This window comes from Psittacula echo (assembly GCF_963264785.1).
Source record: "Psittacula echo genome assembly, chromosome: 4".
NCBI lineage: Eukaryota > Metazoa > Chordata > Aves > Psittaciformes > Psittacidae > Psittacula > Psittacula echo.
This window is the reverse complement of record NC_137738.1, coordinates 43,867,615-43,894,689: the sequence shown is the minus strand read 5'-3', so window position 1 is coordinate 43,894,689 and position 27,075 is coordinate 43,867,615. Positions and strand designations below refer to the sequence as shown.

The following is a 27,075-nucleotide window of genomic DNA, read 5'->3' as shown; positions in this document are numbered from 1 at the left end:
TTGCTTGTTGGAAGGAGTTTGACATGCAAAATTCAATAGAGTTTACTTTTACCTGCACCAAGGTTAGTTGGTAGGAAAGCAGCCAAACCCACGATTTTAAATTTGGTTCCCCAGATATTAGATGTGACCTGAGCAAGGTAGTTGTGCTGCAAAGCAAAACAAGATCATTTCACCTAATAAAATCTGTATCGAGCTCTAATAAAAAACTGCACAGCAATCAGGCTATTGCAAGTGATAATACAATTTCAGCTCCTCTTGTTTTTATTTTACTGAAACATCCTAATGTGCTTATGTAGCAACTCTTATACCCAGTCATTAAGAAGTCTCATTTTGATATCTGAACACCATCAGATATCGTGTATACAACAGCCACATCGGCTGATAAAAGCTACTGAAAGACTGAACAACGTGATGGCAGCTTAGTGAGAATAGGCCTGTTGTCAGGCACTTCCTTCTCCTGCACAAGAGCATGGCTATTCTGCAAATATACCCTGCCTTTTGCTTTTACGCATCACTTTATAGAAAAATAAGTAAGACAGAAATTAATTACTCAGAAAGACAAACATATTTTTCCTGGAGTTTCCAAAGCAGTTTCCCAAAACACTGCTCAATGGTGGTCAAATTATGGGTCTTAAAGATCAAGAGATTTTCTCAAAGCCCAAGAGTTACACTGTCAATAGGAGTTAGATCCTGTCAAGAGCAGGATCTAAGCCTCTGGTCTCCTGTGCTATCCAAAGGACTTTTAGTCCTACCTACCACTGCTGTGTAACAGATCTAGACTGTTTCAATGTCAAGGAAGAAGTGAAATGATAGTGCAGAAAAAAACCCATCTGAAGTTAAACAAAACAAAATGAAAAGAACGTTGGCTGGTATTAATAAAATATATAACGCAGACAGTTCTACAACCTGCTAAGTTTCATTTACCGCAGGACACAAACACCACAAAGAGCACAAAGTACTAATTCCTTGCCTTCCTTCCAATTAAGGCCATTACATGTTAATTATCAGAGAAAGTGTGGCCCTCTGAAGCAAGCATTTGCTTATAACTGCAATCCCTAGCAAAGCAGAGAACTGTAGTAGCATTAAGATAACTCTGAGAAACTGATGAAGCATTTTTACATACACTTTCAAACAGCCAGCAACATCACCTAGAATAAAACCTCTCACATGGACTCACACTGACAGAAGGCAATGGTAACAGGAATTACCAGACAACACTTGATATTGCATTGACTCTTTCAAACATTAATATTGAACTGGAAGATGCAATTCTCTAGTTGCTCCATCTAGCTACTGTAATTAAATGAAAAGTTTTCATTGGTGATCACTGGATCTATATCACAACATGCAGCCTCTGGAAGGAGATGCATTTGGACTCAGGTCTGGTAACAATGTGCACAATACCTGAGTAATATCTTCTAAGGGAAACTCTCTTCGGGTTAGGCTTGGTGAACCAATAGAAGGTTTCCTTATGGGCAGCCTTGGTGATCTTGATATCTCCTGCGCAGCTCGTGACATCTTTGGAGATTTGCGAGCTTCTATGTTGATTCTGCAGATAAAGCAATAACTGGAATCATCAACAGGCATGCAAAAATGCACAAAATTAATGTCTTTCAATGTAAAGATGTAATGAAGACAACTGGTATGGTGTCCTCTAAGTGACTAATGAAGTCTTTACAGTGTACAGGATGGACAGTTACAGGTCAAATGTAAAGATACATGAGAACTGACACACTTGCAATAACTCAGACTTGATACTGTCCAATTCATTTAACAAAGCTTACAGCAGTTCTGTGAGATATAATATATCCTCTACTAATCCATAAAAGGGTGTAGGGCTGAGATATTTCAGTTATGAAGACATTGAGCAATGTCTCAAGAAATGAAAACATGACACCTGAACTGCTAGTTCTTCACATCAGTACAGCAAACCAAGGGTCAACAAACTTTGTCAGTGATCTCAGAATCACAGAGTCACAGAATAGTTAGGGTTGGAAAGGACCTTAAGACCATCTAGTTCCAACCCCCCTGCCATGGGCAGGGACACCCCACACTAAACCATGCCACCCAAGGCTCTGTCCAATCTGGACTTGAACACCGCCAGGGATGGAGCATTCACAACTTCCCTGGGCAACCCATTCCAGTGCCTCACCACCCTCTCAGTAAAGAATTTCTTCCTTATATCCAATCTAAACTTCCCCTGTTTAAGTTTGAACCCATTACCCCTTGTCCTGTCACTACAGTCCCTGATGAAGAGTCCCTCCCCAGCATCCTTGTAGGCCCCCTTCAGATACTGGAAGGCTGCTATGAGGTCTCCACGCAGCCTTCTCTTCTCCAGGCTGAACAGCCCCAACTTTCTCAGCCTGTCTTCATACGGGAGGTGCTCCAGTCCCCTGATCATCCTCGTGGCCCTCCTCTGGACTTGTTCCAACAGTTCCATGTCCTTTTTATGTTGAGGACACCAGAACTGCACACAATACTCCAAGTGAGGTCTCACAAGAGCAGAGTAGAGGGGTGGGATCACCTCCTTCAACCTGCTGGTCATGCTCCTCTTGATGCAGCCCAGGATACAGTTGGCTTTCTGGGCTGCGAGCACACACTGAAGCCAGCTCATGTTCATTTTCTCATCGACCAACACCCCCAAGTCCTTCTCTGCAGGGCTGCTCTGAATCTCTTCTCTGCCCAACCTGTAGCTGTGCCTGGGACTGCTCCGACCCAGGTGCAGGACCTTGCACTTGTCATGGTTAAACTTCATAAGGTTGGCATCAGCCCACCTCACAAGCGTGTTGAGGTCCCTCTGGATGGCATCCCTTCCCTCCAGCGTATCAGCCGAACCACACAGCTTGGTGTCATCGGCAAACTTGCTGAGGGCGCACTCAATCCCACTGTCCATGTCACTGACAAAGATGTTGAACAAGACTGGTCCCAACACCAATCCCTGAGGGACACCACTCGTTATCGGTCTCCAGGGGGACACTGAGCCATTGACCACAACTCTTTGCGTGTGGCCATCCAGCCAGTTCTTTATCCACTGAGTGGTCCATCTATCAAATTGATGTCTCTCCACTTTAGAGACAAACTCTAAAATTTGGAGACAAACCCTAAGCCAAAATTTATTCCTACTTCCCACTGTAAAAGGTGGGTCATGAATAAGAGATTAAGCACCTGGAACAGCTGACTGGTAGGAAAAATAGTGAATGAAAGTTAGATTTCAAAAGTACACTCTTTAGAAAATCAAGGATGCAATATAGTTGCTTTTCCTAAGCCATTTCAGTTTTAGCTCAGGAACTGATGGTTTTCTTGTCAAGTACTACTACTAAACTTTGGTGTGTTCATATATAAAGGGATGCATTTGCTTTGCCTCATACTAGGGCAAGCTCATAATGTAAGGTCTTTGGAAAAGTGTCAGTTACAGCTAGAAGGCATCAGGGCCTCAATCCCATAATATGAAGCTGGCAGATAAATGTCAGTGAGAAACATCAGACATCACTGAGGCTCTGTGCTGGTGGAGGGTTCTGTCTTATGCACATAACGAAGAGCCAGTAGGAAAAGAACCAGATGAATCAATAGCCTAGAAGCTTGTTTTGCCTATTGTTACAGAACCTTGTCAACCCACTGTTTAGGAGGATCTGGTTGCGGAGGCTGCCTTGCAAGGTCACGACGGCAGCAGTGCCATCTATGCCAGGATCTATGCTACCTATGCACAGATCTGAATTTCAAAATACCCCATAGAAAATGAAGGGTTTACTAGACTACGCACTGAAGAGGTAAAAACACAGACTGTTTGAAGGACAAAATACACTCCATGGTGGCAAAAGTTCACATGTGGCAGAGGCAGAGGTGGGAGAGTTTATAAAATCTTTAAGACTGTCTGAGGAGAAGTCATGACCCACGACCTTTTGCCCCAGAACCTTCCCCACAGACCACCTCAACACCAGTCTCTTGAGATCACCCCAGAACTGCACTCTGTAGAGGACCTTACTCCTTCAGAGGACTTCTATCTGCCTGAAGGAGTTTGCTTTTAATTTTATGAGGTGTCAAGACAGTATTAAAAAAAAAAAAAGGAAATAAGGAAGGAAGAAAACCAGGGGAAAAAGAAGATGAAATATCCAAGGAATTATTACCTGGGGAGTTTGGGTGATTTGCTAGCTCGACTGATTTTGGGAGATTTCTTTGCTGCCCAGTCATCACTCAGTTCGATATCGCTGGAGTCAGAGCAGTTGCAGCTGTCAATCACAGTGGAAATCAAGCTGTTTCCATAGATCTCATCTATCAAGACAGGCCCCAGAAAATGTAAGTGGTGCTTCAGAAAACTGATATCAATTGCAACCATCAGCCATCAGAAGCATAAATCCAATCCACAGGCAGCAGTTGAGATAAAACCATGCAGAGAGAAATTAACCATTCTTCACCTTGCCTAGTACATATTCCAAATTCCCAATGATTTGAACCTAAGTGAACATGATTCAGAGGTGTAAATATCAACTCAAACCTGATATTAAAGAATATTTTCTGCTGATTATCAATCTGTTCCCCACTATTCAAAATAGAAGAAGTTCCCTTTTGTAAAACAGAAGAGACAATGGTATAATTTCAGAGGCTTGAGCCCAGGTCATGCTAAGATTTTCTTTAACTATTGCAGATTTAATATCTAAGTCTTTCTCCATCATTTTTTTATACAGAGCAACAATTCAGCTATACCTGCTTTTCCATCTGTTTTAGGATCCATGATGACAAACTCTGGCCGCAACTTGCTAATGCGACGTCCCTTCAGTATAGGCACCAGTCCCCCAAGGTATTCCAGGTACAGAGTATAACATGGACCACCAACCTCTGGGTCATCTTCTGTCCGCTTCATCGTGCAGTGAAGCCGTTCATTACCAGCTGTTGGGTAGCTGACAAAATCTCTCATGTTGTTTGGGTCTGGGATAGGAGGCTTAGTTAAATGAAGGAAGGAAAGAGAAAGTTTCCTATAGGTTATTGTGGTTTTTTTCCTATGGTGACTTAATCCCAACACGACTAACTGAATATGAACCCACCTCTAACTTGGCAGTTCAAGATTAGTACAGGTTATTGCGTGAGTTATGCAGGACCCACATACAAGACAGAGTAGCTGTGCATTATTTAGTTAGGTCAAAAGCAGCTGTACATGGAAAACTGGAACTAGTTACACGAAAAAGTAAGGTTGGACCTGTGATTAGATCACTGAATTAGACAACAACTTGTCTTCAAGCCTCGGCTTTTCTTTTTTAGCTTGGATAATATGGTCAAGCCTAAGTCTCAGAATATCTTGTCTCTTGGTGGTCCTCTTGGCCATTCAGGTTCCCATTCCTGGTCAGCACCAGTATATGCTGAGCCACTATGCTACAATGATGTCAGCTGTGGAAGAAGCTTGTACTTCTTATGTTACTTCCAAGCACATGACCCATCTTTGCTGAGGGCCTATTTGTGTGCAGTGTGAAGAAATATGAACACAAAGCTCAGGGTGGGTTACTTTGCCCTGCTTGCCCACACACTGTATTAATCCATAAAAAGCTCAGTCCTAAAGTAGTAGACTGCTTTTTTCTATAACAATAGAGCCTGTATGACACAAATAGCATTAATGTGTATAAGTCAACATAGTTTCTTTCAAAATGAAAGTACAAGTAAAAAAAGGAGGGGAAAAAAGGAGCCTCCTTAATCTGCTGAGATGGATATAGGCTGAGGAGTGATCTATGATGTAGTGCTCAAGTTGGAGGTGGAAGAGGAATGCATGCAGTGAACACAGTGCCTTTTCAGGCACTGGAGGCACAGCTGACAATGTCGGTGGGAGTACATGCCTGGAGGAAAGCCAGGGAAAGTATGGATCAGTGTTGAGGAGGCTCCAGAAACACCCATGAAACAGCAGGGAGGGGCACATGGCTTCTGGGAACCCTGCATCAGCCTCTCAGCTATGCAGCCCCCCTCTAGGAGCTGACAGAAGGGTTGTTGGCAAGTACATTCTGCTGTACTGCCTCTTCCCCTCTGAGCTCTGTCATGGCTCCCAGCCTTGCTACAGCCAACAGCTGCCCCCATCCTGTCCCATCCCATCCCGTCCCATCCCATCCCATCTCCTCCCCAACACCCAAGCAAGCATCACTGAAGCTCTAGAAAGCTTCAGGGGTGGCTCTGGGACAACACGGAAAGCATCTTGGGGAGAAATAGGCATGCTAGAAAGAAATGAGAACCACTGGTGTGTTAAATACTCTTCATTTGATTTGAAGATCGAGGAGTTACAGTTACAGCAAGGCATTTATTCTTCTCTGGCAAATGAAATGTTTCACAGTTGCAGAAATTGCACAAAGTACCCAAATAGAACTGTGCTGAATCATTATTTTACAGGAATAATTTATTCTCATTTTAGCTGGGCCAACTCCACTGATTTTGAATTAGTAATTCTAGCTCTGCATTGTTTTAACAAGGATCTGAAACTGTCTCAGGAGAATGCTGTAACACATATACAGAAAATACCTAACACAAAAATATATGTTTGAATGTAGGGCATTTACCAGCTAATGCTCTGGTTTATAGGCTGTGATAAAGAGTTCAGAAATCCTGAGATATGACTGCAGGCAAAACCATGAAACAAAGGGGCTGAGCAGATGGCTCTGCCTGTGGTACAGGAAAAGGCATAATATCCAGTTCATTTTCCACAACACTGTTGGAACAGTAAGGTTAGCAGAGCTCACTGTCAGCAGAAATGTCTGGGCAGCCACAGGTCTTAAAGTGTAACTTTCCTGGCAATATAAGGACTCATGTAACAAGTAGGAAAGCAACAGTTTTAACAACTGTGAATCTCTCCTATGACTGTGACACAGTCTTATCATCAGTGTGAGCTGCTTCAGAAGTTTTTTTGAGTCATCAGCATATTTTACCCTTGGGATGTCCTTGGACAGGCCATCCCCATGGAATAAAGCAGATCAGCGTGTGTGAGCCTTCTGTTGAGATTTTAATAGGCACCAAATAGATTAGTGGGCTCTTGAAGAGGACAGGAATGACCCTTAATCAAGTTTTTAAAATTATAATTACGATAATTGTAATATCATTTAGCCACTGCCACTTAGTCGCACCATGGGAGGGAAATCAAGCAACCCTTTCCTCTTCCTCTCACACACACACACACACATTTCTTCCCTTTTACCTTGATTGTTGGTATAAAGGCAGTGGTGAGGTATGAGCAGAGCCGAGGGGGTAGGGTCAGTTTGCTGATATCCTTGTCATCCCGCAGGCAGCTAGCAATGGTCTGCTGGCACAGCAGCTGCAGGCTGGAGACCCTGTGCTCCACTCTGACAACGTACAATGCAGGTCCAGAAGCCATCAGCAGGCGCGAATCTCTGTGACCCCAACAGATGGAGATGATGGGACGCTGTGTGGAAAGGAAAAGGATACCACTTTAAAAGAGCCTGTACTTGCTTCGAGATAGTTGCACAGCAAGTGATCATATGAATTCAGCACCAGCCACATTACTCCAAGTCTTACAGAAACTTGAAAATGCATACAATTGCCCAAAAAAAGGGAGGAGGATGTGAACATCTGAAATTATCAGTATCAGTGGTTGATGTTTATACAGGGCTTTTTACTCATAAGGCTTAAAGCTCTTTACACAAGTAATTGTCTCTCAGATTCATTGGAACAGGTTATCCAGAGAAGCTGTGGCTGACCCATCTCTGGCAGTGTTCAAGGCCAGGTTGGACAGAGCTTTGAGCAACCTGGTCTAGTGGAAGGTGTCCCTGCCCATAGCAGGTGGGTTGGAACCAGATGAGCTTTAAGGTCCCTTCCAACCTAACCACTATATGATTCTATGATAAGTGACTTTAAAGTCACACAATGTTAAAAAGCAGAATCTTTTGATGCCATATCCAGATGACTTTTTCAGTCATCTAATCAATCCTCATCCATTGGTAATGGCTCGTATTTTACAACTGAAAAGTTATATTATATACCCAGAGACACTTAGCAAACTACTGGACAAAATACAGACAGCTTTCTTGTCTTACACTGAGACTTCTGCTGCACAGTATCTCTTCTGAATTATTCCCAGAGGAAGCAAACTGTGGAAAAGCACCAGGAACAAAACAGAGAATGGCCTTTTGTCTTTTGCTTGCTACACTCAGAAATGTCTAAATTCATGACAGTAAAACCAGTCAGGAGCGACTGGTACCAAGTGTCAGAACATGGAGCAGAATTAACAATAAACAACTCAAATGCTGTTCTGGACATTATTCCCTGCCACATGAACATCAAGAGTTCATGTGAGGATACTGAGTTGTGCTTGCAAGGAGCTCTTTAACCTCTCCTCCTAAACCCCATCTTTTTCATGTAAAGCACCAGTTTGTTGTGACCTATTACAGCCCTATCACTATTACTTTTCCCCTTCATAAGTGTTAGCTGCATCCACCTCTCATCTCTTGCTTTCTGTTACAAAGCATCTGTATTTGCATATATACACACAAACTGGATGGAATTTCAATCCCATAACTGCTATCTCTATACAAATAACACAGAATAAAGAAGAAACTCTTATGTCATGAAGAATACTGTGCAGCAGGTTCTAATCAGTGAACCACAAAAGGTTTGCTCTTTCCTGTGGAGGGCTCCCTCCTTTTCACAATCCATGACACTCAAAATCTTAACCAAACACGTTTTTAATCTGAATTATGAACTGTATTTACTGAAAGGTCAAGGTCTCTTTGAAATACATTTGCTCTTCACAAGATACATAAACCAGGAATTAACTATACAGAAGACAAGGGTCAAGGCACCATCAAGAGTAACTTTTATCCACTCCTCTCTAATAGTATGATACCCAGATAGCTGGGTTAGATCATCCTAGAAGTTATAAATCTGGTCTGGAGAAGAAAGCTTTCCCTTCAGTTACAAATTCAAGATGCTTAAAGGTGAGAAACTGGGACAAAATGTTTTTATGTGAATGATATGAAGCAAAATGCGGCTGCACAGTACTATATCAATATATGTCATCAAGATACAGGGTTGGAAAAAATAACTTTTTCAGAGAAAAGACCTTCCCTCCTATGTCATCTTATCCTAGATTTATATTTCAAGGAAAATACTGGTTTTAAAGTGGGAGGAATGAAGAAGCTTCATTTTTATTGCATCTAGGCAACACCACACACACTTCCATGGAGGCACAAACCTTCAGGCTGACTGATATGCAAATAGAAAGCAGCAACATGTGAACCGTGTGATTTTCAAAGAATTGCTAAAGGCATTTTGTAGTCGAGAACTTCAAAAGAATTGAGAAATCCTTTGTGTACCATCGATAATTATTAGACAGTTTGTCATAACCATAATCTGTGGGACAGGGCCTTAAATTCGATGGGAGATCACATAAAGGATACCTTACTGATTGGTATTTTCATGATTCGAGAGTTTGGCTCAGCCCTCATACTGTTGGCCAGCAATGAGACAGTTCAAGCTTGCAAAACAAATGCAATTGAAGAGGCACTGACACAAGTTAGGTACCTGCCATACCTAGTATATGACAGCCTGATAAAGGCACTAGTAGAAGTGACTCTGATTTCTCCAAGTACTGAATTCTGCATGGGCAGAACTATCTACACCATGGGATCCAAACTGCATCCTTCTGTTCACCTTGCATCAAGTAAATCTTACCTAAAAACAGTGAAGGAACAAACAAGAATGTGACTTCACACACAAATCTTTAATTACTGGATAGAGTTTAATGCCAGAAGAGAAGTCTAATATCCCAGGTAGCGTAATCCAATATAGCACACCCAGAGAGCCCTACCATGAAGTCTAGTACTGCAGCTGCTATAACCCAATATATCATACCCACACAGGCCTCTCTTCATCCAAATAGAGTCAAGTGAAAACACTTCTCTCCTCAGGTTACTACTGCATGCAGAGAACAGCAGAGATGCAGATACTACCAGTGCAAGAACATTTGCAGCCTTAGACATATCCCCAAGGAAGAGGTTTTTCAGAAGCTTTGAAACACTGGGTAGGACCTCTGGCAACACAGCACTGTGGAGCTCAGGAAGAGCAGGAAGTCACAAGTTGAAAGACACGGTCTCACTGCATGATTTAACCACAGGCAACAATAGTTCAGCCACCTTTTAAGCTTCTGAATATCTGATTCCCTTATGTTCTGTTTACAGATTTTTATGTAAACAATATGTCAGTGGCTGCATATTTAAATACACACACACACAATACCTACAAGAGTTGTACTGTTTGTAAATCATAGCATCTCTATTTAGTCTTCCTACACACCTCACATGTTTTAATATTTTCAATCTCATCAAAGAGCACTTAGAATGATAGAATCATAGAATAGTTAGGGTTGGAAAGGACCTTAAGATCATCTAGTTCCAACCCCCCTGCCATGGGCAGGGACACCTCACACTAAACCATGCCACACAAGGCCTCATCCAACCTGGCCTTGAACACCGCCAGGGATGGAGCATTCACAACCTCCCTGGGCAACCCCTTCCAGTACCTCACCACCCTCACAGTAAAGAATTTCTTCCTTATATCCAATCTAAACTTCCCCTGTTTAAGTTTTAACCTCGTTTATTGATTCACCAGAGATGCCCTGCCTTCCTTTTCTATGGAATGGTGGGACCCACAGTACTTCTCAAGCCTAACATCCAGCTACTTTCCCTTTATGGTGAAGGGCTAAGATTTAAGATGAGGTTCAGGGAAAATTAGTCTGTCATTACAGGCTTGGAGAAAGAAAAGATCACCCAAATGCCAGATCTGACCTGACCTTTAAATGTACTGCTCAAATAATATTTTTCAATAACTATGCTTCCCACTCTTTCCCTTGACAGACAGGGATATGAATCAATTACTGCAGCAAGTCAGTTATGAGCTGGCCACAGCTTTCCTTCCAGACTCTGCTGAGAGAAAACAATTGAATTCCAACATCCAACATAAAACATCCATTTATTTGCACTGTTTTAGCAAAACGAAAAAGGAAGGAAAAAAGTTGTTGATACCCATACTGTATGTGTTAGAAAATGAACAAGCAGATCCCAGCACACAAAAAATTACTTTCCATGTTTGCACACTTTTATTTTTCTGCTAGGAACAAGGAAATGCAGCCACAAATATAATGTCTAATGAGAATTTCTAATCTCACTTTGCATATAAATATCTTGTCAGATTTTTAAAAATCTCAGCACAAACTGTAATATACCTGAATTCTTGGGTTTAAATACAAACACGTAAGAAAAAGACGTGGAAACCCCCTTGAAATTCTACATATAGATAGGATTCAGCTCTATTACAACTATATATTAGAAATAATTGGCTAAAGGACAATAAAATGAGATGTTGTATCAGGAGAAATACTGACTGAAAATCCATCTCAAAAAGTGGCCAACAGGCAGCTCTTTCACCATTTTTTTCCTAGTGGGCTTGAAAGTCAGCTACATCCGTTAAAATCTTTACCCCCAGCTGGGATGCTGACTCCCTTTAGAAAAGCACATGGGAATGGATATTCCTGCTCAAAGCTCTGTGGTTGCTTCTCGTAAGTCACTCATCTGTCTCTCTTCAGTAGAGAACACAATTTATATGGCTTTCATAATTTGTATGCAGTTCAGTCAATGAAAACACTGTTCATGCTGATTTGTGCTGCCTGCTTTGAGCTCAGAAATCCTGAGCCACGGAGCCTGCTGCTGCTTGGACTAATCCCTTATCTTCTGACACTGGAAGTCTCACTGGTAATGAAAGAAAAACGGTATTCCAGGGCAGAAAGCCCAGCAACAAGAGAGATTTTTCTCAGGAGAAAGAACCCAACTGCAAAATAGTATCTAGTGAATGGTACGTGTAAGTAAAACTCCGATATCTGTTGCCTGCTCACTCTCACTTTAGACTCTTGATGTGGAGATGAACATTCTTCCCTCTCCTTTTCCCAGAGAGAAGCTGGAAGGTACAACAGCTGCAGCGCCCACACAGCTCTTGTGAATTGTGCATGCACATCTCTGTACTGCCACAGCATTCATGGCTGGCTGCTGAAAAGTAACGTAACTTCTTCATTCTTCTGTTCCCCACATTAACAGTGGGAATAATATTAACTAGTAGCGACTGACGGTGCTAAAAGCAATGAAAGCTGTGATGTGGTCAGAAATGACACTGCTCTGTGGCTTTGTTGGATTTTTTATGCAAATGTTTCTTATAGCCTCTGTTTGGTTGGGTTCTTTTTTGGTTGGTTGGGGGTTTTTTGTGTGGGGTTTTTTTTTTTGTTTGTTTGTTTTGGGTTTGGTTTTTTTTAAAGATTCTAATACAACAATGAGATTCCATTGTAGCAAAATGAGTCATTGTTTAGACAAATGTCTCCTCCATTTTCCAGTCCTCCTCACAATCCATTTCTTCAGCAATCAGAGATGACCTTATGGCCTATATAGAAAATATCACAGTCCTTATTGATATCCCAAAGAATATTTCACCACATAGTTCTAGATGGTTGCTCTTGTTCCTGTAAGAAAATAAACTCTTCTTGAAGCTTTACTGTCACACTCTATGTGAAATAAATGAAGAGAAAATAAGCAAGGTCAGCTCAGCTGGTTAACATAAAAGGCAGCCTCTTATCTCAAAGCTATTTGATCTGAATTTAACCTGAAATTGCATCCTCCTTCTCAGCCTTGATAAAATAGCTTCTACACAACTATCACATTTCTGCAGGATCACATCATCTTAAATCTATCCATTCAGATGCTGGGACATTTCCAGCTGAGAAGCAGCTATGAAATGCTGTGAAGGCTGCTGCTGAGAACAGTGGTTTAGAGCAAGAGGGTCTTCTCAAAGACTCCTGGAAACCTCTCCAACAAAGATCTAGTGTTTGGTACAGCACTTTGAATTAGGGTTTAAAAATATTACACTGATAAAAATGCAATTACATTTTTTCTGCATCTAATCCTGCTGCTTATACAACTGATCCTGGAACATGTCGGGCTCAGTTCACTCTCATCCTTCATTGCACTTGAGGTTTAGTATGTTCTTACATCAATTACATAGTGGTATAAAATCATAAGCTAATGTAAATATACTGTAGAATTATAGGTGTACAGATTTGATCACCATCATGGTTTCTAAATCCATGTTCTTGCTCCCCAGGTCTTCGCTGGGACATATAAAAAAGGAAATTATAAAAAGTGAAGAAGGAACCAAAATATAAACTACAACTTTAAACCACTAGACAAAAAAATTTCCCAGGTCTGTTAAAGCTGGCAGTTAAGTAATTTCAAAGTGATCCTGTAGAAGACTCCTCTGTTTAAAGCTTAAATGGGAAGACAGGAAGCAGCCGTATCCACTCAGAACCAACAGCAGGTACAGTTAGTTGATACAATAAAGACCTGCCTGCACATCTGACAAGAAATTCTGAAGTGACAGAACTGGGTCACAGCATTTTAATGAGACTGTAAAACAGTCTTGAATGAGTTGACTATTCTCATCCCTGCTTGATGTCAGGGAAAGGTTGTGAGGGTTTAACAAATAATGGAAGAAATCAACATTCCTCCAATAATAATAAAAAAAAAGACCAGCAGGGCAGCCTGCTGTTGTAATCACAGTTTTAAACGTTGAAAAAGCAGGACCATGAAAAGACTGCCAGCTACAAGAAATGGGTATATTTTTGGTACATCAATGTTGGTGTTCATGTGCACAAGGGTGAGTTTAGTAAGAGCCATGTTTTACAGATTTTGATAGTATATTTTTGAATAGTTATCAGCTAATCAACAGCCTTTAAGATATGTTGTTTGTATTAAATAAGTAACCAGAACGGAATCTTTGGAATCACAATATAGATCCAATTTTATAGAACTACTTCCAATAAGATCATGGAATCATAGGATCACAGACTGATTTGGGTTGGAAAGGACCTTATGATCATCTAGTTCCAACCAGGGACACCTCACACTACACCATGCCACCCAAGGCTCTGTCCAGCCTGGCCTTGAACACTGCCACAGATGGAGCATTCACCACCTCCTTGGGCAGTGGGTTCCAGTGCCTCACCCCTCACTATAAGATAAAAGTCTGGTGTGACTTTCTGAAGACTCTTCTGAAAATTTCTCCTCATTCTTTCAAGGTTCAAACCAGTATGATTCCATGTGGCAGAAGTTCCATATTTGCCCAACCTGTACCTTTTTTCCATCTCTTTCAGCTCTTTCAACTACATTCTGCAAATACATTCTTGCAGCATGTCAGGGTGGGAGGCTGATGCCTCAGATCAGGGAAGAAGAGAGGCTTTAATACTATGATAACTTTACCACTCTGTTTATGAATGTTATTTTTCATGCAAAGCATTCATTTGGATACTTCTAAAAAAGTGTGATTTCCCCATCTAGGGTTTTATAGTCAGCAAACTAGGTTTATGAACTATAAATTCCTATACTGAAGGTAAGAGCTTACAAGAGTTAATCAAATGAGACAAAGGATGCAAAGCTGTCTTGAAGATGGAGGGGAAGATGGTGTATAAAACACCTTGAAGGGAACCACAACAACAGTCATGATCAAGATGACTAATCTGCAGTACTCAAATCTGTTCTACCTTGGGGTCTGCACTGACTTTATGTTAGGTAATATTCCAGCCAAGTTGCATATAAATCCTACATCAGTTTTAGACTGAGTTTTATTATAAACAGTAAAATCTCGTTTCCTGAATATCCTACTAAAGACAGGACAGACAAACAGCAGATTCAAAACCAGTTCAGTATATTTTACTGATAAAATTTTCAGACATCTGCTTTATCGAAGAATTGGGACAGAGGACCACATGGAAGATCAGTTGTGCACCTGTAACCTACTACTTTCTATGTTTGTTGCTGCTTTATTTTTTCTGACTATTCAGAACAATGCTCATCTTTGTTTTCCAGTCACATTTGCTTGCTTCAGAAGAAACAGTTTTGGCAGAAGAATTTGAGATGAGGAAATTATTTTCTTCAATTAATTTCTTCAATAACCAGTGATGATTTTTATAAAATCCCATTACAAGGCTGACTATCATGGTACAGAAAACTAATTAATTTACTCTGATGAATTACTGGAACCACTGACTCACTGTCATCTCTGCACACACATCTTTGGAGTAGAGGCAGAGAATAACAAAGTTACTAGCAATTTTTTTGCAAGAGTGGTTTTTATCTGGTTTTGTTAGTAAACCAAATACTTAGCAATGTTCTAGCGTACCTGTCACGAAGCTGGTAATACTGCCAGACCAGCATTCAAATACACAGAAGCATGAAGTCCACATAAGCAGAAACACATGTCCTTCTGAAAGACCCCTCACTTCCTCCTGAAGCTAAGTAAATATGAACTTATGTGCACTAAATAGAGAGAATAAACACTGAGTTAATAAGAGGAATGGCTCTAATTTTAGGCAGGTTTACGCACACAGTTTTTCCCAAAGAAACAAGACTCCACGATTGTGCTATTAAAGGGGTGATTGTTTACCCCCTGGCCCCTCTCTCCTTCACTTCCAACCTGGCTTGCAACTTCTGAAGCTGCTGGCTTTTCATCTGAAGCTGACAATGGAGAAAGAAATCTTCATGATACTAAAATACTGCATTTTCAGTGAAAATTAGCAGCTGGAAAAAGCATAGAGGCTCATGTTTTATCAGTTTTATCAGTGGATAAAGAACTGGCTGGATGGCCACACGCAAAGAGTTGTGGTCAATGGCTCGATGTCCCCCTGGAGACCGGTAACGAGTGGTGTCCCTCAGGGATTGGTGTTGGGACCGGTCTTGTTCAACATCTTTGTTGGTGACATGGACAGTGGGATTGAGTGCGCCCTCAGCAAGTTTGCCGATGACACCAAGCTGTGTGGTTCGGTTGATATGCCAGAGGGAAGTGATGCCATCCAGAGGGACCTTGACACGCTTGTGAGGTGGGCTGATGCCAACCTGATGAAGTTTAACCATGACAAGTGCAAGGTCCTACACCTGGGTCGGAGCAATCCCAGGCACAGCTACAGGTTGGGCAGAGAAGAGATTCAGAGCAGCCCTGCAGAGAAGGACTTGGGGGTGTTGGTCGATGGGGAAAATGAACATGAGCCGGCTGCAGTGTGCACTCGCAGCCCAGAAAACCAACCGTATCCTGGGCTGCATCAAAAGGAGCGTGACCAGCAGGTTGAAGGAGGTGATCCTGCCCCTCTACTCTGCTCTCGTGAGAGCTCACTTGAAGTATTGTGTGCAGTTCTGGTGTCCTCAACATAAAAAGGACATGGAACTGCTGGAACAAGTCCAGAGGAGGGCCACGAGGATGATCAGGGGACTGGAGCACCTCCCGTATGAAGACAGGCTGAGAAAGTTGGGGCTGTTCAGCCTGGAGAAGAGAAGGCTGCGTGGAGACCTCATAGCAGCCTTCCAGTATCTGAAGGGGGCCTACAAGGATGCTGGGGAGGGATTCTTCACTAGGGACTGTAGTGACAGGACAAGGGGTAATGGGTTCAAACTTAAACAGGGGAAGTTTAGATTGGATATAAGGAAGAAATTCTTTACTGAGAGGGTGGTGAGGCACAGGAATGGGTTGCCCAGGGAGGCTGTGAATGCTCCATCCCTGGTGGTATTCAAGGCCAGGTTGGATGAGGCCTTCAGTAGCATGGTTTAGTGTGGGGTGTCCCTGCCCATGGCAGGGGGGTTGGAACTAGATGATCTTAAGGTCCTTTCCAACCCTGACTATTCTATGATTCTATGTTAATATTTCCACTACAAAAGATACTGCAACATGGACTTGGCAGTTAGCTGTTCTGTATGGCCTGTCAGTTGTCCTATAAGTACTCATATAATGGCAGGATAATTAGCCCTTACATATGTCACAGTATGTGCTTTCTCCCAGCTGATTAAGTGGAGAAGAACTGAGAAGAGCTGAAAACATGAAAAGAAGCTGAAGTGATATGGGGAGAAACAAGAGGAGATGAAGGTAGTAGCTGGTGCAGTGCTGTGTTTTGGTTTTAGTCTGAGAACAATGCTGATAACACACTGATGTTTTAGTTGCTGCTCAGTAGCATTTACTCTGATGAAGGACTTTTCAGTCTCTCATGCTCTGCCAGTGAGGAGGGGCACAAGAAGCCAGGAGGAAGCAGAGACAGGACACCTGAACCAAACTAGGCAAAAGGGTATCCTATACCACAGAATGTCCTGCCCAGCATAGAAACTGGGGGGAGTCACCCAGAAGGCCAGTTCACTGCTCGGGTCAGGCTGGGTATTGGTCAGCAGGTGGTGAGCAGTTGTACTGTGCATTACTTGTGTTTATTTTTTTTTTTTCATTTCCCTTTTTAGTTTTATATTCTCTCCCCTTGTTATTTCCCTTATCATTATTAGTAGTAGTCATTTTACATTACACTTTAGTTATTAGACAGTTCTTATCTCAACCTGTGGGGTTTATATTCTTCCAATTCTCCTCCTCATCCCAACCGGAGGGAGGGGGAAGAAGGGGGAAAGGGACAGAGCAAGTGGCTGAGTGGTTCTGAGTTACTGGCTGGGATTAAACCACAACAGATGCTTAAACCACAATTTGACTTCACAGCTTGACACTAGAGTGTTACACTGCTACAACAGCTAACATGGACATACTGTATTCTGGTATTGAAGGAAGAGAACAAGGTGTGCTTTTTAGCTGGTCTGGAAATAAGCAACACTGGTATAAATATGTTTTCTCCAAAATCAATCCAGAGAGGAAAGAGCTGCGCTACTTTGCTCAAAGGGCTATGTTTAAGACTAGAAAGCTGTGCTTTAAGTATCTAAATCAACATTAGATGTCACTGTATGTATTTAGGTTGTTTAGAGATCATAATTTTAAATATTACAAAGCTAAAGAATTCTATCTAAATTAGAGTGCTAATGTTAGTAAGGTTAATGCTAAATATAAGAAAACACAAAAACTTAGCAGCTGGTTTACTATGTCATCCTTTTGTATCCATCCCAGATCAGGGTACTGAAAAAAAATTGTAATAAAGGGTATCATCATTAAACATAATTAAGTAAATATACCTACAGCATTTTCCTTCACTTTTAGATTTCAAAACTATTATAAATTCATTAAGTTTCACTGGTAAGAGTCAGAAATCAGAACAGTCATCCCTATTTTGCAGAAAATGAAATAAACTGTAGAGATACATTCAGCTGTGTTCTGAAATATCAGCAAAGACCTATGAAGCATGTTGTGCTCCTAGGCAGCATACAGATCATGTGTTGACATTTACTTGTCAAGTAGAACAACCTAGGCTACAGTGAAAGTCTGTACAGAAAGTGGGAACAGAAACAAGACTTTCTGATTCAACCTTCTCCATCTGATGCCATAAAAAATTTAAATACTGCATCAGATCAACTAGTTGTACATTAGAAAATTACAGCAACAACAGAGGGAGACTAATCTTGTAGTTGTGACACTGGACTTAGAATATTTTTGTCTAGCTCTTGGCTCTACTTCAACATCAAGCAAGTTATCTAGCTTTTTTCTCCTTAATCACTCCAAAACAACAGAATTTCCTCTTTCTATCTTGCCCATTCGTGGCCCAGTGATTTTGGGAAATAGACTGCTTCTCTTATATACTTGGCACAAGACCTAGCACAGTTGTCTTTTGAATCAGATGCACTCTTGGATGTCTACTTTAATGCAAACAGTAATTATTCATAGTGTGTTTTTATCTATACTGCATACTAGAGTGTGTTCCGGATGTTTTGCAACTGTTTTCATATTACAGGTCTATGCCAACCAGCTGATGTGGGAAAAACATATCAGAAAAGCATTGAGAACTGACTTAAAAAATACCTCCTACCTGCACAGGTGTCTCCAGAGTGTAGATATGTTCCCCACGCACATTGTAGAACTTGACAAGTGCACTTTTCAACAGGGAACCATTGCTGAGGTCAACCAGCTGGCTTTGCTTCTCCATGCCTGCTACTGCCAGTAGGTCTCCTTGTGTACACCACTGTACCACCACATCTGAAATCACAAAGATGGTTTGCAATGATCACTGCTTAGAATCAGTAGGAATGGCACTTCCAGATGCTGCAAAGTGACTTGGACAACTAAATCATGATCTCAAAAGGTACTTAAGCATGTAGAAACCTAAATCCTTTCATTGAAATAGTAGCAAATATGCCACATATTTGCACTTCCAAGAATGAGTCTTTTTATTCTGTAAACTGTAAAAAATGTGGAAAACACATAAATTTTTCTGTCTCTATGGTGAGTCTAGAATGTAATCAGTGGTTTCTCCTAAGTACTTGAGGACAAAAATTTATTAGAGATGTTTAAAATGATGTGGAAAATCCTATACACATCTTCAGGGGATAAATAAGTGGAATCAAGTTAATACAGAGATTAAGAATATAAGGAAGAAGTTTGGATATGTTCTTTGGATATTTTATATATATAATATATAAATATATATAATATAAATATAAATATATATTATGTATATATAATATAAATATACTATATATATTTGGATGTATTATTTGGATATAAGGAAGAAGTTCTTTACTGTAAGGGTGGTGAGGCACTGGGATGGGTTGTTCAGGGCAGTTGTGAATGTTCCTTCCCTGGCGGTGTTCAAGGCCAGGCAGGACAGAGCCTTGGGTGACATGGTTTAGTGTGAGGTGTCCCTGCCCATGGCAGGGGGGTTGGAGCCTGATGATCTTAAGGTCCTTTCCAACCCTGACTATTCTATGGTTATATGAAGAATCTTACTAAGAGAGCAGCAAAGAGTATTTGCCTAGAAATGCCTACAGTGAAAAAAAGCAGCATAGTTGTCAGTGTCTCATGTTCTCACTGGCATTACCCAATTACAGTTTAATATTAACGTCAAACTAGAAATACTTTTGGACTTTTGTCCATAATTACATATGGTCTCTATGTCATAGGTTTTCTTTTGACACCTGACCTGTGAAAATCTACTCATTTGCCTAGCAGGAGTTCGGCGGAAGCATGTAGGGATAACTTAGTCTCTCATATACACAGATATGAATATATATATCAGGTACTTCTCCTAAGGCACCTCACAGTGAGGAACACCCATAGCTTAATTTGAGGATCTTAATTTCAAACCCTTACATCTTCCAGCTCTTTGTCAGACTTCAAGAAAAGCACTAAAACAGTATTTTGTATTTCTGCTTGTGTTTCAGAGGCAGATTTGCATACGCAAGGAATACTGAGCTAGTCTTTAAACCTTTTTACTCTTAAACCAGAGGTGAAAGGCAGCTATTTTGTGCTAAGACAAAGTGAAGGTAAAGATAAAACTTTTGTGCTCTGGGATCTCAATCTGCCAAGAACCTTTTGAAGACATCTGTGGGCAAGAAGCTGTCTTCAAATGAAGAAGCAGGAGAGAAATGAGAGTTGGCAGGAAGGATCTCAAAATTGTTTCAAGTTGTCAACTTGTCATTTTCTGGGACTTTCATGTGCAGTTTAAAATGGTTTTGTATTATTTCAACTTTCTGATATTTCTCACAGGAATTACGCTTCTGCACATATCAGAGACAAGACACATGTTTCTCAAGATAATTTTTCCTCAGCTAGGCTTTGTATGGCCCTTTTTTTCTCTTAGCTCTCAGCTCTCTAAGTAGTCTAGGATGGGATTTAACTCATCTTTCTCAGACAGTATAACACTAAGCATGCTAATGAATCCATTAATGGCAAACTAAAGAGGCAAGCTAATCGATTCCACTTTTGGTAACTGGATTAACCACACAGCTACCAAAATGTTACATGTCTTTGGATACATGACTTCAGGTAAAGCTTTCAGTCAATCCCCATATGGAGAGGAGTGATTACTGTTTCCAGCAGTTTTCTCCCTCTCTCTCCAACAAAACTTGCAGAATTAGGCTGCTGTAAAGGCAGCATGGGGCAGACGTGGGCTGCAGCATCCTGCATGGTTCTACAACACGCTTACACTGCCAACAGGGTCTTCAATGATTATTGAACCTTGATGTAAAATAGTTCAACTCATCGTTAGGTCTCAGAGCAAGCACAGAGATTAAAAATGAGATAATGATCCGCAAGTGAGTCAGTGGATCAGAGTCATCCCTCAGTAAACCTTGAAGAGAGCTCTCTAACTATGCAATAGCTCTGCAGGCAGTAGCTGTAGCTAACTAGTATAACTAGTAGATGTAGCTCAGCAGTTCCACAGATAGCAGTGCACTGTGAATCACTGAATTAAAAGGTGTAAATACAGAAAGGATACAACTGAACAGTTCAGGACCTCTACTAGAACTGACAAAACATCCAGAAGTTTTCAAGCTGGATGAAAAGAAGAACTTGTATTTGAGTAATCAAATTCTCATCCAACAGCAAAGTTTTTCTGTATCAATTTTATATAAATATTTCAAGTAAATGACACCTTTGCACAGCTAGCAGAATAACAAAAATTATACTGTTATTGTTCCAAATAGTTTTATAGTTGCCTGATTTAAAAATACATTGAGAAACCTACATAAAGACAAGGACATATGCTGAAGAGACCAGAAAACAATACTTTGGGATTTCAAACAAAGCCATGTGAATTAAGACTTGCAGACAATACTGAAGACCATTCACCCTCAGCAGAATACCAAGTGGCTGGAAAGGATGGCAACCCTGAGCTGGGTGGTTTTGCAAATTCTTGCACGTGATAAAACCAGTAAAATTACACTCTCTTGAAAAAAAATTTTACAAGAAGATACAGAAAATATGTACTATATAAAACTATACATAAAATACTCCCCACTGTACAATGCTTCAAAACAACAGTGACATCCCAATCACCTTTCTTGTCTCCGTCTCACACTCCCAATCAAGCAACATGTTGCACATTCTCTGTCTACTGATGAAAACGATGTCCAGTTTACAATTCATAAAAATACTTCCACTATAGCTGCACATTAATATTTTCCTAAATCAGAGTGATGCAATTAAGAAATCTTTTTTCCATTTGTGACAGTCAGGTGAAAAGAGAAACAGGACAGACATACCCAGCAAGACAGAGCCCTGCAACTCTAAACAGATAGTAAGATGGGTTTTGTTTCTCCTACCGCTTCCATCTGAAAGCTAGACTAAATGACCACTCAAGATTACCCCTACCCTAACTACTATAATACAATGAAGATGCTGGGCAGACCCATTGGTAGATGTGACACAAGCTTCTCTAAATTTGTTCAATTTTCCCAATTTAGGTGTCTTTTTGGCTGAAGAAGTTTTCTGGATCATAGAGTTGCTTATGATGCTATATTTTGCCAGCCATGCACTTCTTGTGTTGGCACAGATAGAAGCAAGAGTGGAAAAGAAACCTCAAAGGTGATTCTTTTATGCCATAAGACTACCCTTCCTAATGGATTACACAGAAACTATCAGGGTGGTGTTAGGGCAACTTTTCACCAAAAATATCCCACTGCTCCAAAACAGCCAAGAGTCTGCTCCAAAAATTATTATTTTTTTTTCATCTAATATAAAACTAATTTACCTATGGAGCTGAAAAAGAATCAGTGGAACCTATATTTAAGTATGTGCTTTTGTGCTGCAGTGAATTAAAACGCCGCTGCAGGCAAGGAACCATAAATTGCACTGAGAGTGCTGGCAAAGTAAGAGATTTTTTGATAGGTAGGAACAGTAAAAATTCCAATGTGAATTAAAGATTTTACATGGAATACTGATTGTACAAACATTCATGCATTTCACGCACATCACTTAGCAAGATGTATAGTAATTAATCAGTAGAATTTTCCTTCTCTCAGAATAACTTGCTTCCTGATAATTAGTAACTCTAGCAAGTTTTCAATATCTGTGAAAGTCAAAGTAGCATTGTAATTCATACCTGGTTACCAAAAGCATGGGGAGAGACCTCGCAAATTAAAGGTGCAAAGGAAGTGTTATGTAGCAGAGGCATTCACACAAAGAAGCATAAACATATTAGCACATTCAGCTGAAAAACAGCAAATGGATCAGTTGCTCTACAAAACTGCCATAAAAACACGATCCCAAAAATGGAAACATTATTTCAAACACAAAAGCTCAAACGCAAGCGCTGCTGTCCCACCAGCAGGTGTCACTGCTGGAAACGGCAACAACGGTGGCAGAGTGCTTCTGGGTTAGGAGAGGCAAACACACATCATTAAAAATACAAGAAAAACAGACCATAGGGAAGGGGTGAAGTGGTTTGCTTTTGTACCTACCTTTCAACCCTGAGCGGATGATAGTAGGAGATAAGTCATCGTAACTGTTCATTAAACTGATGTCTCCCGACGTAAAGCTGACAGTAAGTAGTGGCTTGGTGTTCTGTACTGGGACTGGATACACAGCTGGTCCGTCTGCAAAAACAAGGCTCTGGAGTGAGCAAAAGGCAACCAACCAGAAGGAATTACTTTCAGGCTGAAATACACTGTACTTCAGCCTGCCACCACCAGGAGTGGTTCCAAGCCTCAAACTCTACCTCCTTATTCCTGCAATGTCAATGGGCAAAAGCAAAGCAGGTTTAGCCAGTTAGTTCTCTGTTTTTGTGAAGCCCCAGTGTTTTTACTTTGTGATTTTTTACCGCAGTATATCCAAAGTGATTTATGCATACACTATTACTTTACACAGTGAAGGTTTTCAATCTGTCTCCACTGTCAATTCTTCAAAGTGTCCACAAACTGAAAACCAGTGCTTTGGAAGCTCCCTTGGAACCCAAGTTGAAAATCAGTGTAATAAACAATATAACCACATTAAAAGCTCTTTGTTAGTTACACTTTCTGCTTGGGCAAGTGTTGGGGACTCCTCCTAGAGTCACATAGGGACATTATAAGAACTTCTAAAAGAACATACTGACTTTTCACAAATCACAAATTACTATATTCTAAATGTTAAGAGATAGGCATTGGATACTGCTTAACACAGTCCAGTGAGCTCACATGTAAAGGCGAGCCCAAATGGAACAGCTAGCTTTAAAGAGAGGACATTTCTGCAAAATCTCTGCTTCTCTGGGCTTGTTTTTGAGTGTTTCCTGAAATTCCCTTGTTCAAATACTGCATGAACAGTATCATCATGTGTAGCGTTCGCCATTTAACTCTTTTTGTTTACAGTTTCTGACAGGAGATGCTGCTGCCCTGGTAAAGTACCCCTCAAGGCCCAGCCAGCATCTTTTTCAGCCAACAAAAATGGCAGAGCCAGTTAAGAGTGGTATAGCTTCCTGAACTTGCAAAAAAGCTGATCAGAAAGCATTTTGGAGAAATACGTCTAGTAATTACCACTTCTTTGTGTATATAATTTAGTGAGAAAAACCCATCAAACTTCCAGTCCTTCCTACACACCTGTGTGAGTCAAAGGCTTGTCACCTTTGAGAGGTTTATGCTGCAATCTGCTCTAAAGAAAACACATCATGTTTGGGTAACTATTAAAATAGGCTTGTAGGCTTGTAACAAGTCCACCCACCCCTGACTGACTCAGAAAGAGCTAGCACATTTGGATCATTTAAGTTCTCATCTATGTACTCTGCAACTTCACCATCCTCCAACTGGAAACTCAGCATTTAAGAAAAACCCTAAACGATGAACAGATCAAGTTAATGCTCTTCTCTGTCTTGCTTTAGAAGCTTGCTAGGAAATTTGAAGTTTGTTTCTTTTCCTCTAAGGTAACAAAACTCATGCAGTACCAAAAGTGAGGCACAAATGCCAAAACAAAACTCAGTTTTAAAATTTGCTACCGTTTTATCAGATGATCACATTATCTTCTACCATTATTTGTTAAATACATATGCTTATTATGCTTATTCTATTGACATATATATACACGATTCTGGACAAGGTAGATTTTTGGACTGAATCCAAATTACAGTTAAAACTGCAAGAGTTCTCAATTCAGCAGTTCAGATCTGAGATGGTAATTCAGAATTATTTCTAGCTATTATGCAAGGCTGAGAGAACTGGGTTTGTTTGGTATCCAGAAAAGAAAGCTCAGGGGAGATCTTATCATCATGTTCCAGTATTTAGAGGGTGGCTACAGAGAAGATGGAAGCTCCCTTTTTACAAGCAGTCACATGGAAAATACGAGGGGTAATGGGCACAAGTTACTCTTGGGGAGATTCCAAATGGACAAAAGAGGAAAATTTTTCACAATGAGATAATTCAGCCATTGGAATAATCTCCCCAGGGAAGCGGTGGATTCCCCAGCACTGGACAGTTTGAACATTTGGCTGGAGAGGGTGCTGGGACATCTAGTTTAGGTCATGCTTTGCCTAGAATGATTGGACCAGATGATCCTTGAGGTTCCTTCCAACCTGGTATTCTATGATTCTATATTTAAATTTTCATTGTACAATCACTGTTTAATTAATCTAGATACTAATTTAGTTCATACTTTATACACTAGAACACAAAAACATCTTACCTAGATCTTCTAGACTAATCAACACCATTAACAAGAAGTATTAGCATTACTTGAATAAGAAGGATGGAGCTGACTGTGCATGGATACCTATGACTCCTAGGTCTTTGCCACTGATTATTTCCAAAGAGTTTGAAACAAAAATGTATCTCCCAATGAGTTATATTTATACTTAAGTGGAGGGAAGGATTTCTTCCTGACCCTCAAATTGGCAGTGTGCTCTTAAGCATGGAAATTAGTAACTCCAGACAGCACCAGTCATCTTTCTTCTTACACTGTGTAATTGCAGGAAATACTTTCATTTCCAATCCTTCTATGGAATTTAGTGAGCTTTTTACATCAGGACTATCAAGATTGGGACTATTATGAGGAGCATATAAAAAACCTATGCAACACAGACAAAATTAAACATGTAGTACTTTCCCCTATGTCTAGAACTGGTGTCTTTTCATATTAATCGAAATAATAATACATTAACTTCTGCAGCTGCACTCTGACTACCGTCTCACATATGGACCACTGCAAAACCTCACAGTACATGCTTATCAGTGAAACCTGCTATGCCCCTATTCAGTGTTTTTCACTCATCCCCACTAAAAGCTTTGAGCTTTGTGTTGTTATCTCATTTGTGCAAATGGAGGCAGAGCAGCACAGATGAGGTATGAGCAGCAGCAAGCCATGCAGTGAAGCTGGTGGCAGAGCTGGAGACAAATCCACTCTCCTGTACCAACTCTCTGCTCCATTCCCCATGCTGCCTCCACAGCAACGCACCATCTTTCAGACTCTACCTGCTTGAAACTTTGGCCATTCTGCTGTTTAAATACAGCATGAAAACTCCCTGGAGTTCAAGATGTCTTTGTGAGTGCTTGTAAAGATGAAGCAGAAGGATGTGCACATAACACTACCTTGTGGTGGGGAATAGTCGTCAGAGTCTGTGTCGCTCTCACTGCTGTCCTCCACCAGGAAGCTAGGGTAGTTCCAGGACATGCTGAGGATGCCATCTGATTCATGAAGGAGCACGTGGGCCAGCATTCGGCCATGGCAGTCCATGACGATAACCTGCCCATCAGCAGTGCCAAACAGTACCTGAAAATACCAGAACAGACCTCAGTCCCACCAAACATCAGCCAAACATGGACCCTCCCTCCTTCAAACACATCTTGTAATTAACTAGCTATGCTGGAAATTAATTGAAAGCAAAGCAGTCAGGGAAGTGAAATGTTGCCACAACAGGATGCTACAACCAAAGATGCATGCAAAGAATAAAGTTAAAGCAGAAGGGTCTAGATTTAAGTTCCTAAAATCTGTGAGCAAGTAACATTCCACAGTGGGGTGCATTTTGTTCACTTTAATATGACACATTACTCTTTATTTGAACTTGGTCATTACTACAACTAAAGCAAGCTGGCAGAAGAGCTACCACAGAGTCTAAAGTATTCTTGGATTATACAGAAACTTCTAAAATTGGTGGCAGAAACTGAAGTATGTGTCAGTCATAACAATATCAAAAAGGAACAGATGACAAAAGTGAGGTCTTAGCAGAGATTTCAAATAGTTTGTGAGAAATAGAAAGCTGAATAGAGGAAGACAGGTTATTCATTCAGTTCATAAGCTGAGAAGGTGGGAGAATGTCTTCCAAAAGCAGAGGCATAAAGCAATATGATCAGTCAACTGGAAGTAGATTATTATAGCCCAAGAGGAAGGCAATATTTTACACATTCAGGAAGAGATGAAGAAGAG

General features: G+C 40.7%; 1 protein-coding gene across 1 annotated transcript in view; it reads right to left on the bottom strand.

The window, feature by feature from the left end:
* TULP4 (TUB like protein 4) overlaps positions 1-27,075 on the bottom strand; it is a 156,604-nt gene that overhangs the window by 9,890 nt on the left and 119,639 nt on the right. Inside the window, exons 7-14 of the mRNA XM_080615814.1 lie at positions 26,241-26,421; positions 23,151-23,285; positions 18,782-18,948; positions 7,160-7,384; positions 4,702-4,936; positions 4,125-4,269; positions 1,405-1,549; positions 53-146 (exon numbers count right to left, since the gene is read on the bottom strand). Of these exons, the coding sequence (XP_080471940.1) occupies positions 53-146; positions 1,405-1,549; positions 4,125-4,269; positions 4,702-4,936; positions 7,160-7,384; positions 18,782-18,948; positions 23,151-23,285; positions 26,241-26,421 (1,327 nt within the window). The remainder of the gene's footprint in view (positions 1-52; positions 147-1,404; positions 1,550-4,124; positions 4,270-4,701; positions 4,937-7,159; positions 7,385-18,781; positions 18,949-23,150; positions 23,286-26,240; positions 26,422-27,075) is intronic.